Below are 15,719 nucleotides of genomic sequence, written 5' to 3'. Positions count from 1 at the left end.
ATTTCATGAGTAGATTTGTTAAACTTAACAACATTTAGGCCTGGAATCAAATTAAGGAAATTACATGGGAAAAATGTTTATTTTGACTTTTTTATTATTATATTTATCATTACTCATCCCACAGATTGCACATCAAAATCATGAGACAATTAGTTGATACCTTCAAAACAGGCATCCATTCACATCCTTGGGGGGAAAAAAGTAATCAAAAGATATTAAAACTAAATAAAGCAAGAAATTAAGGTATGGCCCTTTAGAGCATTGAGCTACAGTTAGCAGGAGACATTAAGTTATATAGTTTATATCATAACTGACTAGTAGTCTGTCTCCCCTGTGTCTGAGAAGCTTGGTGGTTGTCTGCTTGCTTAATAAATGTTTTTTGTAGTGCCCTCACGGGTATGAAGCAGATAACCCTGCAAAAATACTATTCTCTACATTTTAATCTAGCACAAATGGAAAAAAATATTCACCCATTTGTTCAGCTTTGTTTTTTGTTTTTTTCAGAATCATCATTCTGTTATTCTTTATACATTAGAGGCATTCTGAACAGTACTGTGAGTTTTGACAGATTTGGAAAAACAAATCTTCTTAAATGTGAATAAATAAATTGTAACCCCGGAATAGCTCTAAAATGTTTGGGTTGATGGTCTTGAACACCTCCATTACAAATCAGCCAACACAACCAGAGAGGACATTACCTATTTCAGCAGAAAGCATATGGGGCACAGACAGTCTCTTAGGCCAAGAGGCATCACACTCACATGAACACACTCAAGGCCCTTACAAAGAAATGACTCATTCTGATCAGTGTCTCCCCATCACAGCAAAAACCTGGCGAACAAAAATAAGTACATAGAGTATGTCATGTCAATTTTCTGTAACTGTAAACATTAGCGAAATAAAGGGAGAAAGGACACAGTCACACAGGGAAAATGGACATCTAAATTGTAAACGTTTCAAACACAGACCAACACACAGTATTGTCTCAGACTTCTATTTGACCCTTTAGCAAATCAGGCTCTCACACTACAGAGATCATCATCACCCCAACCACACCACAGGTATGGTGACTGACATCCTCACCGCCCCAGCACATAGACCGTAAACCAACGAACCCCAACTGTCCCCCACAACACACAAGCACACATTCACACACCACCAAGCATAAACAATGTAACCCCTCCACACAAGCACACATTCACACACCACCAAGCATAAACAATGTACCCCCTCCACACAAGCACACATTCACACACCACCAAGCATAAACAATGTACCCCCTCCACACAAGCACACATTCACACACCACCAAGCATAAACAATGTACCCCCTCCACAGAAGCACACATTCACACACCACCAAGCATAAACAATGTACCCCCTCCACACAAGCACACATTCACACACCACCAAGCATAAACAATGTAACCCCTCCACACAAGCACACATTCACACACCACCAAGCATAAACAATGTACCCCCTCCACACAAGCACACATTCACACACCACCAAGCATAAACAATGTACCCCCTCCACACAAGCACACATTCACACACCACCAAGCATAAACAATGTACCCCCTCCACAGAAGCACACATTCACACACCACCAAGCATAAACAATGTACCCCCTCCACACAAGCACACATTCACACACCACCAAGCATAAACAATGTAACCCCTCCACACAAGCACACATTCACACACCACCAAGCATAAACAATGTACCCCCTCCACACAAGCACACATTCACACACCACCAAGCATAAACAATGTACCCCCTCCACACACAGAACAAGTGTAGTTTGACTGGCATCTTCACTGCCTCAACACATATAGAAGCATAAACTACACCCGACACCACCCACCCACACAACCCAAACAGAAACCTACACAGACAGACCCTGCCCCGCCAGTTCTGCACCTCACACACCACTACTCCACCTCAAAGCGAAGACTAAGAGAAGCACATGTGACTCCAGCTAATGAGTGAGTGGGTGGGAGCTGTAACTCTGGTGATTGGGGGGCTTCTGTCGGATGATCAGACAATGTCCTGGGAGTCGACCTTTCCCTGGCACACAGGGTGCATCCAGCCCGATTCTTCCTCCTCCCCCGTCTCTTCCGGTGAAGGCCATGCGAGGACTGGATCCAGATGAGTGACAGGGAGCCAGGGACCGCTAGACTCTGGAGGCAGAATGGAGGGCAGAGCAGGGGGCCAGGGCATGTGGTGGGGCAACTGGCTGGCTGGGGTGGGGCGACAAGCGGCCTGGTGAGGCCGTTTGCCTGGAGGGGTCAGCCTGATTGGGCCGACTGGCAGTCTCTAGGGCTGAAGGGGCAGGGAGGAGGGGCACTCCTTAATGCATGTGGAAGTGACAGTATTGGCTTGATGTTTCTTTTGGTTCAGTTTGCTAGGAATTTTCTTGATAGATCAATTGATTGGTTGTTTTGGTTACTTCAGTATCCAGATATCCATGGTTGGACCATAAAGTGCCCTGAGAGGTTATAACCATATAATCAAAGTGGATACACAAAGACAGTTAAGGGTGTTATTTTAAATGTATAATTCACACTTACAGAAGGCTATAATTTCATACCGACTGAGAATGTTCGTTTTATTCAGGGTGGTTATACTGTACATGCATGTGTGCGTATGTATGCATTATACAGTGCATTTACACTGAGTATACCAAACATTAGCAACACCTTCCTAATATTGAGTTGCTCAATTAGTCGGGGAGTGGACTCTACAAGGTGTCAAAAGCGTTCCACAGGGATGCTGGCCCATGTTGACTCCAATGTTTCCCACAGTTGTGTCAAGTTGTCTGGACGTCCTTTGGGTGGTGGACCATTCTTGATACACACGGGAAACTGCTGAGCGTGAAAAACACAGCACCGTTGCAGTTCTTGACACACTCAAACCGGTGCACCTGGCACCTACTACCCCGTTCAAAGGCACTTAAAAAAATTGTCTTGCCCTTTCACCCTCTTTAACCTGTCTCCTCCCCTTCATCTACATTGGTTTGAAGTGGATTTAACAAGTGACATCATAGCTTTCACCTGGATTCACCTGGTCAGTCTAAGTCATGGAAAGAGAAGGTGTTCTTAATGTTTTGTACACTGTTAGTGAGTGAGCTATTTCAAGAGTACGTTCTCATCATATTACTACTACCTAGTTACACTGAGTGAGTGTCCTATTTGTATCATATAATTCTTGTAAGAATCTCCTGTCCCCAGTCTCCTGTGTGGAAGATAAGGGATGCTCTCACCTTGGAGTAGTAGGACTAGCAGCACAGAGGTCAGTCAGTCTGAAGGATGCTCAGGGCAGGACCGATTAATCTCAAACCAGGAGTCTATACAGCTGGGAGAGGAAGAGAGGAGAAAACACAACCATTACATGAATGCACATATCTCTTTGGCCTCAGTTACGGTATATCACTGAGGCCTAAATGTATTGCCCCACTGAGTATAATTAATCTAGTGGAGTCATTTCAGGCTGGGTAATCCTGTGAGCCTGCGTGCTTACTGTACATTGGGAACGTATTCAGAGCCCTTGACTTTTTCCACATTGTTACATTGCAGCCTTATTTTAAAATAAAATAAAAATATTCTCTCAATCTACACACAATACCCCATAATTACAAAGTGAAAAAAGGGTTTTAGAATATTTTGTAATTGTCTTAAATAAAAAACAGAAATACCTTATTTACATAAGTATTCAGACCCTTTGCTATGACAAATTGACCTCAGGTGCATCCTGTTTCCATTGATCCTCATTGAGATGTTTCTACAACTCGATTGGATTCCACCTGTGGTAAATTCAATTGATTGGACATGATTTGGACAGTGCATGTCAGAGCAAAAATCAAGCCATGAGGTCAAAGGAATTGTCCCTTGAGCTCCGAGTCAGGATTGTGTTGAGGCACAGATCTAGAGAAGGGTACCAAAAAAATTCTGCAGCATTGAAGATCCTCAAGAACACGGTGACCTCCATCATTCTTAAATGGAAGAAGTTTGGAACCACTAAGACTTTTCCTAGAGCTGTGCCCCTGGTCAAACTGAGCAATTGGTGGAGAAGGGAGGTGACCAAGAACCCAATGGTCACTCTGACAGAGCTCCAGAGTTCCTCTGTGGAGATGGGATAACCTTCCAAAACGACAACCATCTATGCAACACTCCACCAATCAGGCCTTTATGGTAGAGTGGCCAGACGGAATTCATTCCTCAGTAAAAGGCACATGGTATCCCACTTGGTGTTTCGCCAAAAGGCACCAAAAGGACTCAGACCATGAGAAACAAAAACATTACGCCAGGGTTAATTTACACAAAACACAGCCCTTATTTTAAGTGTTTCTAAAATCCCCTATGGGAAAAATAAATGGTGGGGAAACAATTGGAACCATTTCCTTGTTTGACAGCTAGGTTATCGCTATTATGACTCATACTGTGGAATAGTCCAAAAAGTACCAACTCCAAGCTAAATTAAAGTGCAGCTCAAATACTCTAAATTGTTTATAACATGAATGAAAATGACATATATATGGATGTTGCCCAAAAAAATATTGGTAAATGTTGAATTAATATGGAAATGACTAAAAGTAACTCCACTACACGTAACTGTTATTCTTTCTTGACTGCGATATTAGGTTGCTTCTTGTGTAAATATTTTCCGTCTGGATTTTAATGATTTGTTTGTTATTCTTTCTTGACTGTGTGATATTAGGTTGCTTCTTGTGTAAATATTTTCCGTCTGGATTTTAATGATTTGATTCTTTGGTCTGATGAAACCAAGATTGAACACTTTGGCCTGGCAGCCAAGCATCACGTCTCGAGTAAACCTGGAACCATCCCTACGGTTAAGCATGGTGGTGGCAGCATCCCTACGGTTAAGCATGGTGGTGGCAGCATCATGCTGTGGGGATGTTTTTCAGGGGTAGGGACTGGTAGACTAGTCAGGATCGAGAGAAAGATGAACAGAGCAAAGTACAGAGAGATCCTTGATGAAAATCTGCTCCAGAGCACTCAGGCCCTCAGACTAGGGTGAAGGTTCACCTTTGGACAGGACAACGTTCCTAAGCACACAGCCAAGACAACGCAGGAGTGGCTTTGGGACAAGTCTGAAAGTCCTTGAGTGGCCCAGCCTGAGCCTGGACTTGAACCCGATCGAACATCTCTGGAAAGACCTGAAAATAGCTGTGCAGTGACGCTCCCCATCCGACCTGACAGAGCTTGAGAGGATCTACAGAGAAGAATGGAAGAAACTCCCAAAATACAGGTGTGCCAAGCTTGTAGCGTCATACCCATTAAGACTCGAGGTTGTAATGCTGCCAAAGGTGCTTCAACAAAGTACTGAGTAAAGGCTCTGAATACTTATGTAAATGTGATATTATATATATTTCTTTCAATTTGATTTTTTTTTCCGAAAAACCTGTTTAAGCTTTGACATTATGAGCTATTGTGTGTAAATAGTTTTTTTCCCCCTCATCAATTTAATACATTTTAGAATAAGGCTGTAACGTAACAAAATGTGGAAAAAGTCAAGGAGTCTGACTGAATACTTTCCGAATGCGCTGTACAGTCCGGACCAGGAGTTGAGTCAGAGGGTTCGTCAACTGGCACCCTATTCCCTATGGTGCATGTCTTTTCACCTGAGCTGTATGTGCCCTAGTCAAAAGTAGTGCAATATCTAGGGGATATGATGTAATTTGAGATGCAGCCTGAGAGCTGAGTCGTACCTCACCTTTTGTGATAGATGCAGAGACAAGGCAGTCTGGCGATGGTGTCTCCTTGCTGCAGCTCCTCCAGACAGATCACACATTCCCCGGCATCCCTTGCTAGCACGTCATCTGTAACACGCAGACACACGCACAGGAAATCAGGCGCAGGCACACACACACACACACACAAAGCAAGACAACGGTGAGTGGCAATGACACATCACATCGTACCAAATAATGAAAACAAAGGCAGTGTGTCACTGCCACAAGAACAAAACTAAATTCAGTAAAAAACTGGAGACTATTCCACAAAAGTAACAATAAAACAGATACACCAGAATAGAACAGAGCAAAAGAAACGCAGCTGTGCGCTATTCAGGTGGAAGAGCATCCAGTCAGTGCGTCAGAGGAGAGGGAGGACTAGGCCTGGTCTGGTTGCTGCTGTGTAAAACAAACAGCAGGGGGCAGCATTGAGCACAGGCTGGTCTGGACCAACACAACCAGAGAAGAAGAGGCGACGCAAGAGGGTCCACTGCTGTCAAAATCTGTCCACGCGGGAATACAGCGATAAGCAGACCGATAAGCAGACCGCCTGCCTACCCGCCTTTTGGGACAACGACTCCTATTTTAAGGGCAGAGACACAACCATCTCACACAGCATATACAAAGTTTCTAACACAACTCACTGATGCAGCCAACCCATCGTTTGGCTTCTAGACCCAACATGGCTCACAGTTACTGTCTCTGTGCACAGGCAGACGGTACACGAACCAGAAGAGTGTGTGTGTGTTACAGGAAACATCCAGCCATTTGTTCAGCAAGGTAATGATCAGCAGGATAGAACACGGTAGCTCATACCCCAACAGTGAGTCACTGAAACACATTTTGCAACAGCCATTGTTCTTAGAATAAGACATTGTGGATTCCAGTAAAACCTAGTTTAAATTTGACAGGAAATGCTGCACTGCACAGTGCCAGAACAGAGTAGGACACCAGACCACATCCTGTTACAGTAACTCAATACTTTCCCTGGAAACACCAGTGTGTGTGTGTGTGTGTGTGTGTGTGTGCGCACATACACACATCTTTCTTGTCATGACTGTTTTGTTGAGTGAGAGTGGAGTTTTAGAACAAAGGGTAGACTTAAACAATAAGGCCCAAGGGGGTGTGGTGTATGGCCAATATATCATGGCTAAGGGCTGTTAGGCACAACGTGAAGCGGAGTGCCTTATTGCTTTTATAAACTGGTTCCCAACATACACTGAGTATATCAAACATTAGGAACACCTTCCTAATATTGAGTATCAAAGGCTTTCCACCGGGATGCTGGTCCATGTTGACTCCAATGCTTTCCACAGTTGTGTCAAGTTGGCTGAATGTCCTTTGGGTGGTGGACCATTCTTGAAACACACGGGAAACTGTTGAGCTTGAAAAACCCAGCAGCATTGCTGTTCTTGACACAAACCGGTGCACCTGGCACCTACTACCATACCCCATTCAAAAGGGACTTTTCTTTGTCTTGCCTATTCACCCTCTGAATGTCACACATACACAATCCATATCTCAATTGTTTCAAGACTTAAAAATCCTTCTTTAACCTGTCCCCCCCCCCCCCCTTTCATCTACACTGATTGAAGTGTAATTAACAAGTGACATGAATAAAGGATCATCGCTTTCACCTGGTTGGTCTATGCCATTGAAAGAACAGTAAACAAGTGTTTGTCATACCCATGGTATATTGTCTGATATACACATTGTGTTTTAGCCAATCAGCATCACAGACCCAAACTACCCAGTTTATAAAACGGGATGGTGAGGTGGACGTGATGCTCTGAACCTCTGGTAGTCCATTCAAAGCATTTAAGGAAGTGAAGGTTATATTTTTAAATGACCCTTAATGAAATGTTTGGTTAGGTTTGAGCACTGGGTGAAAACAGTATTAGAACAAAGGGAAGCGGGAGGAGGAGGGATGAGAGAGGGAATGTGGGGAAGCTAAGGTGAAGGGAGGAGAAGACAGCATGAGATGGAGTGAGACAGACAGAAGACATATGCTCTGAATGTAAATTAGCTTAGCTAGCTGCCCAGTCCCGTCAACCCTCTGCCTCCCCCTCTCTCCCCACCTCCCACAACATCCTCAATCTCCAAAACTGGTCCTCAGTAAATTTATACACAGCTGTTCCCTTTCCACACCCTTGCAGATAGAACAATAAGCACCCCCTCCTCCTCCCCCCGTCCTCAACTCCTGCTCCTTAGCTTGTTATCCTCTTAGGAGCTATGGCATCAGCGGCTCTCTTCGCATTATGCCAGCCAGCCAGAGGGAAGGAGGGTGTGTGTTTTTGTGCATGCAATGTTGTGTACATGGGGGGGATTTAGGTCTAGGTGTTCACACTGCAATGTACAGTGCAGTACACTGTATATGTCTATATATATATATATTTGTGTCTGTGGGTATGCATTATTATTTGTGTGAAGTTCGTTAGGTCTTGTGTTTTATGCTTATGTATGCGTGTGTGTTTTCTAGGAATCTAGGGGTGTTCGTGAGTGAGTGACTGAATGTGACACCGTTTTAGTAGAAATGTAAGTTGGAGATTGAGGGATAGGTGTAGCCAGTCCACGTGAGCTGACCACTGTCTTTTTTGGGCTACGACATTACATGATGATATTTTAATACCTGTGGTTAAATATAGCCCTTGCAGAGAGAGGAGAGTTGGAGAGAGAGAGGAGAGAGAAAGAGTTTGGCTTTTACAGCACAGGTGATGTCTGCCTGCTAGTCTGGAGGACACACAGGGAAGCAAGCCATGCTTGAGAAAGCCATAAAAGAAAAAGTACTTTAATCCTATTTGATGTGTTTGGGAAGAATGCCAAATCTCTGTTGGCAATATACTGTATGCAAATGACACTGAGTGGGAAAGGAGTTTATCTGTGAAATAAAAATGAATAATTCAATAACGTCAAGATATTACACTGTCTCTTACAGTTGATGGCGGACGGCGCTGTTTTTGACCAATATTAATGCACTTATATATTTCTGTATTAGCTGGGTGTCACCACCCCTATGTTAATCTCCCATCAGGATCAATACTGGCTGGGGTGGACAGGAGTTCACAGGTATAAGCACCATTAAAGACCACTGGGTAAACCACACAAATAATGTATGGCATTTCTAACCAGTAACCAATATCACAATGTCAATCTTGCTGGCCAGATACCCACACCTCACCCAACCCACCCACTGTATGGATCTTCTATGTCATTATTATAGACACACACAACTCTCTAGCTGCTCCACAAACAGAAACAGTAAGAATACAGACAGACACACACATTTATCACTGCCACTGCAGACAGGGTGTGTGTGTGTGTGTGTGTGTGTGTGTGTGTGTGTGTGTGTGTGTGTGTGTGTGTGTGTGTGGAGGTACATTGGCCATGCAGAGAGATCTGCTGATGTGTGACAGGCAGCGGGCCCAGCTGACTGACAATGGACCACAGAGCATTCTGGGAAATAAGATAAGCCGCAGTCCTGTCCCTATGTGTCACTAACTCAGGGGATTGCAGAGTGAGAGAGGGGGGGGGGGGGGGGTGGAGAGAGAGAGAGAGAGCGAACAGACAGACAGAGGGGGAGAGAGGGAGAGAAAGCAAATGTGTCAGAAATAAAATTTGACAGGACAGTTGAAAAACAACCCAAAAAAAGGAGAGATTTCTCCTCTTACTCTATATCAGCCATCTCTGTATCACTCTCCAGACTTTTCCATCCTTCTCAGTCACTCTCTGTACTATTCCATCCATCCCAGTCAGTTTCGCTCTACTTTTGCTGCTCACTATCAAGCCAGGCAACCTGGGCTACTATTGCCAGATACCAAGCACGCTAAGCGGTTAACCCTTGTGGCTAGGACCGCACTTCAATGTGTCTCGGTTTTAGGACCACCAATTTCCAGAGTTTTCTACTGCTGGCGCCTCTCATTTCACGGAGTGAATAACGTGCGTGTCCTACTATCATTACTGTCATGCCTCCGAAAAAAGACGAGGACCACATCTCTGCTGGACAGGTACGTGAACTCTTGGAGAAGCAGAAAGTTTTCTAAAAGGAAATGATACTTCAGCAGGAAAATAACTGTAAAAGCTTCATACAAATGATCATGGAGTCTACCAACAAACGACCTGACTAAAGATGTACAAGACATTAAAACAAGCCTTCAGTTCACACAAAAGGATGTGGATGTATTGAAGACACACTTTCCAGAAACTGTTCCTCTATGCGGAATGAAATCACCACAGTCAGGGAGGGCCTCCAGAACATGTCTGGGTAGGCTGATTACCTGGATGGACAATTGAGGAGAAATAATCTTGTAATACATGGTATCCAGGAGAGCCAAAGTGAGACATGGGCTGAATCAGAGGACAAAGTTCGAAAGCTGTTTTCTTAGGAGCTACAACTGGATCAACAGGTAGAGCTGGAACGTGCTCACCGGTCTGGGAAACCAGGGGGCACTGGTGGTGCAAATGGAGCCAGACCCAGGACAATTGTAGTGAAATTCCTCAGGTTCAAGGATAAGCTTGCAGTCCTTGAAAAAGCCAAACGCCTTAAAGGGTACTTCATCTTCATCAATGAGGATTTCTCAGATGCAGTCCGTCAAAGAAGAAAGGAACTAATACCAGCCATGAAGGCTGCAAGAGAACGAGTTGACATAGCATATCTGAGGTATGACAAACTGATTGACCCTCCCTCCCAAGGAGTTAGGAGGAGCGACAGACAAGTAATTCCAGCTCCACACACATTGACTGAGTATCTCTCTCTCAGATTCCAACTGCTGATTCATGTTTGGACATATAAATACTGTGCATCTACCAAAGAAAGGTCTGTTAATTGCTCACTTGAATATATGCAGTTCAAGGAACAAAAATCATGAAATATGCTGTCTAGTGCAGTCAAACAATATTCATGTATTGGCAATAACAGAGACTCACATGGACTCTTCTTTTGAGGATGCTGAGATCTCTATACATGGAGACAATATGTTCAGGAGGGACAGAAATAGATATGGGGGTGAAGTTGCAGTTTACATCCAGAGTCATATTCCAGCAAAACAACGTAAGGACTTGATGTTGAATGGATTAGAGGCGCTATGGGTACAGGTGCATTTAACACATTTAAAACCTAAACTAGTTGGTGGCTGCTATAGGCCACCTGGTGCTGATGTGAAATATATTGATGTAATTTGCGAAATGTTAGATAAGTTATCTGATGAAAATAGGGAAATATATTTTGGGGGGCAGATATGAATATTGCTTTTTTTTGAGCACCAACTGTCCAATGAGAAAGAAACGTATTTCTGTTGCCAATGTACAGTTGAAGTCAGAAGTTTACATACACCTCAGCCAAATACATTTAAACTCAGTTTTTCACAATCGCTGACATTTAATCCTAGTAAAAATTCTCTCTCTTAAGTCAGTTAGGATCACCACTTAATTTTAAGAGTGTGAAATGTCAGAATAATAGTAGAGAGAATGATTTATTTCAGCGTTTATTTCATCACATTCCCAGTGGGTCAGAAGTTTACATACACTCAATTAGTATTTGGTAGCATTGCCTTTCAATTGTTTAACTTGGGTCAAACGTTTCGGGTAGCCTGCCACAAGCTTTCCACAATAAGTTGGGTGAATTTTGGCCCATTCCTCCTGACAGAGCTGGTGTAACTGAGTCAGGTTTGTAGGCCTCCTTGCTCGCACACGCTTTTTAGTTCGGCCCACAAATTTTCTATAGGACTGAGGTCAGGGCTTTGTGATGGCCACTCCAATACCTTGACTTTGTTGTCCTTAAGCCATTTTGCCACAACTTTGGAAGTATGTTTGGGGCCATTGTCCATTTGGAAGACACATTTGCGACCAAGCTTTAACTTCCTTACTGATGTCTTGAGATGTTGCTTCAATATATCCACATAATTTCCCCTCATGATGCCATTTGTTTTGTGAAGTGCACCAGTCCCTCCTGCAACAAAGCACCCACACAACATGATGCTGCCACCCCTGTGCTTCACGGTTGGGATGGTGTTCTTCGACTTGCAAGACTCCCCATTTTTCCTCCAAACATAACAATGGTCATTATAGCCAAACAGTTCCATTTTTGTTTCATCAGACCAGAGGACATTTCCCCCGAAAGTATGATCTTTGTCCCCATGTGCAGTTGCAAACCGTAGTCTGGCTTTTTTATGACGGTTTTGGAGCAGTGGCATCTTCCTTGCTGAGCGGCCTTTCAGGTTATGTCAATATAGAACTCATTTTACTGTGGATATAGATACTTTTGTACCCGTTTCCTCCAGCATCTTCACAAGGTCCTTTACTGTTGTTCTGGGATTGATTTGCACTTTTCGCACCATAGTACGTTCATCTCTAGGAAACAGAATGCGTCTCCTTCCTGAGCGGTATGACGTCTGCATGGTCCCATGGTGTTTATACTTGCGTACTATTGTTTGTACAGATGAACGTGGTACCTTCAGGCGTTTGGAAATTGCTCCCAAGGATGAACCAGACTTGTGGAGGTCTACAATTTTTTTTCTGAGGTCTTGTCTGATTTCTTTTGATTTTCCCATGATGTCAAGCAAAGAGGCACTGAGTTTGAAGGTAGGCCTTGAAATACATCCACCGGTACACCTCCAATTGTCTCAAATTATGTCAATTAGCCTATCAGAAGCTTCTAAACCATGACATCATTTTCTGGAATTTTCCAAGCTGTTTAAAGGCACAGTCAACTTAGTGTATGTAAACTTCTGACCCACTGGAATTGTGATACAGTGAATTAGAAGTGAAATAATCTGTCTGTAAACAATTGTTGGAAAAATTACATTGTCATGCACAAAGTAGATGTCCTAACCGTCTTGCCAAAACTAGTTTGTTAACAAGAAATTTGCGGAGTGGTTGAAAAATGAGTTAATGACTCCAACCTATGTGTAATTAAACTTCTGACTTCAACCATATGTAACCTGACCCAAGTTATGACATTACAAACCAGAACGTTCATTAATAGGTCTGGTATCACATCATCAACTTGTATCGGTCACATTTTTACTAACATGGCTGAAAATTGTATCAGTGGCACTAGGTTGCAGTGATCATAACTCCCTAGGAATGCTAAAATACCAAAGGCGGGCCCTAAAATAATCTACCGCAGGTCCTACAGAGGGTTCAATCAGGACTCATTTGTGGATGAGATTAAGGATGTGCAACGGTTAGAAGTGTGTAGTAAGGATGATCCTGAAATGTCACTTAAGTTTAAGAAATCATTTATGAGTATAGTTGATAAGCACGCCCCTTTAAGAAAATGCACTGTGAGGTCAAACGGTGCCCCATGGATTGATGATGAGCTGAGAAATTTAATGATTCAACGTTATAACGCCAAAAAAGTAGCAGATAAATCTGGCACTCTGTTTGATAAGCAAAGTTATTGTGAATTAAGAAATCTTGGGACCAAGCTAAACAAAGGAAAGAAGAAGGAATTCGGTCAGCACAAAATTGATGAAGGGTGATGTGAAAAAGCTGTTGGGAACGTTGAACACTTATGGGTAGGAATTCGAACATGTCCGCCTTTTTTGTTGAATTAGAGTGTATATTTATTACAAAACCACATGATATCGCAAACTACTTTAATTAATATTTTACAGGCAAAGTGGACAAGTTGAGGAATGCTATGATTCCAACTGATGGCTCAGTGGCATATACCCTTATAACAGATTGTATCAAATTTCATCAAGTAGAACGGGAAGAGTTAGAAAGGATGCTGTTGTCTCTGTCGTATGACAAGTCGCCTGGTACAGATAATCTTGACGCCAAATTGCTTAGAGCTACAGCTAGCCAAACATCTACCCCAATCTCTTATATTTTGAATAAGTGCTTGATGTAGTGGGTGTGCCCAGAAGTCTGGAAAGAGTCAAAGGTTATTCCACTACCTAAGGATAAACAATCTGCATTCGCTGGTCCTAATAGTCCTATAAGTTCGCTGCCTGAGTTAAGTAAATTATTGGAAAAAAATTGTATCTGTACAAATAAGGATTATTTCTCATGTAATGGTCTGATAACGGGTTTCCAGCATGCATACAAAGGGCATTCTACGAGTACGGCCTTAGCACAAATGACAGATTATTGGTTAAAGAGTATGGATGACAGGAAGTTAGTTGGTGTTGCTAGATTTCAGTGCTGCTTTTGATGTAATTGAATGAACTGTTACTAGGTAAACTCAAATGTTATGGTTTTAAGTCTGCAGCTCTATCCTGGATGGAAAGCTATCTATCCAGGAGAAGGCAAAAATTGTTCTTTAATGGTAGCTTTTCAAACAGTAAATATATACACTGTGGTGTTCCTCAAGGAAGTTGCCTAGGCCAACTTCTCATTACCTTCAGTAATGAGCAAAGTAAGAGTGGTCATGTATGCTGATGACTCTACAATGTATAGCGCAGCATCAGAATGTAATGAGCTAACAGATGTACTGAGCAGTGAACTAAGAATGGTGTCTGAATGGGTTGATACGAACAAATTGGTGTTGAACATTTCTAAAACTAAATGTATCGTATTTGGTTCAAGATATATGCTTGCTGATGATCCCCAATTGAATTTGTCGATGAATAGAACGCATGTACAGCAAGTGAAAAAAACAAAACTACTAGGCGCCATGTTGGACGCAGCTTTATCATGACATGGATAATATTGTTATTAAGATGGGTAAGGGAATTGCTGTCACAAGAAAATGTTCAGAGTATGTAACATCTAGCACACTGAATCAGGTGATTCAAACCTTGGTCCTATCACACTTAGAGTACTATCCAGTTAAATGGTCATCTGCAGCAAAGAAAGATATAAAAAAGCTCAAAACAGGGCTGGTAGATTACCTCTTCATTGCTCTATCCGTATGAATATTATCCAAATGCATCAGAATCTCTCATTGCTTCATGTTAAAAACAAATTACTATCTAGTCTTCTGATTTTCTTTAGGAATGTTATATTACATTTTTTAAGTATTTTTCAGTCCAGTCAGTACATACTAGCAACACACATAACCACCAACCCAGACAGGCAAATTCAGGGCAGCTAAAACAACCCAAGCCAAGGAGAAATCGCCTTAAATCTACAGTTTTATATAGAGCCATAGCTGAATGGAACAATTTACCAATCCATATCTCAGGCAAAAAAATAAAAGAACATCCATATGACTGGACAGCAAATAGAAAGCACCAACTGAATGTTAAATGTGTTCATGTCAGGTATTTTAATGATCTGTATTGTCTACTTGTTGAATGACTGAGAAGTCTTGAATGTGGTTGTTTGTATTGTCTTATTAATTGGTGTTGGACCCAGGAAGATTAGCCAGCATTACGGCGTTAGCGAATGGGGATCCTAATAAAAATTACAATCTCAATCTTTTTCTACCGCCATTCCTTTTCAGCCCCTCATCTATCTACTTCTCCCTCTCCATCCTGACAGACCTGGCTTTAAATGAGCCCGAGAAAGCAGACTGGTCATACGTGACACGTAGCCCACAGGGTCACCTTCAGCCCCAGACCGGAACGGAAAGCGGTCACTCAAACAGGTAGCAGTCAGTCAATCACAGGGGTGACCAAGGCTGCAGGCAGCCATCTCAGCTAGTCACGCTGTCAATCAAACAACCTGGAGCCAAGCCGGCACACATGGTCACGGGAAAAGAACAGCAGACAAGGACCCATAATGCCCAGGGAAAGCTGATTGTATACCTGAATCGACTCGGAACATATACCTGGCTTGACTCCCTGAACATACTTAGATGTGCTTAGCTGACACTCTGAACATTTAACTGTCTCTCCTACAATCTGAGCATACTGATTACACATGAACCAAAACCAATTACAGAGCTAATGGCATACATACACTATCTCTGTGTGTCGCTACTGTATGGCGCATGAAGATCAGGTTTTTCTTGTTTAGATACTGTGATTACTTAAGTACAAGCAGCTCAAGCCATTGATATAGAAATACAGGATTCTAA

General features: G+C 42.7%; 1 protein-coding gene across 1 annotated transcript in view; it reads right to left on the bottom strand.

The window, feature by feature from the left end:
* Window positions 1-76: 76 nt before the first annotated feature.
* The window catches only part of znrf1 (zinc and ring finger 1), a 31,105-nt gene continuing 15,462 nt past the window's right edge, over window positions 77-15,719 (bottom strand). The window contains exons 3-5 of the mRNA XM_055934431.1: window positions 5,737-5,842; window positions 3,266-3,357; window positions 77-2,491 (exon numbers count right to left, since the gene is read on the bottom strand). Of these exons, the coding sequence (XP_055790406.1) occupies window positions 3,300-3,357; window positions 5,737-5,842 (164 nt within the window). The 3' untranslated portion in view covers window positions 77-2,491; window positions 3,266-3,299. The remainder of the gene's footprint in view (window positions 2,492-3,265; window positions 3,358-5,736; window positions 5,843-15,719) is intronic.

This window comes from Salvelinus fontinalis, chromosome 9, assembly GCF_029448725.1.
Source record: "Salvelinus fontinalis isolate EN_2023a chromosome 9, ASM2944872v1, whole genome shotgun sequence".
NCBI lineage: Eukaryota > Metazoa > Chordata > Actinopteri > Salmoniformes > Salmonidae > Salvelinus > Salvelinus fontinalis.
Note: the sequence above shows the minus strand (reverse complement) of the source record. Positions and strands in the feature narration are given on the sequence as shown.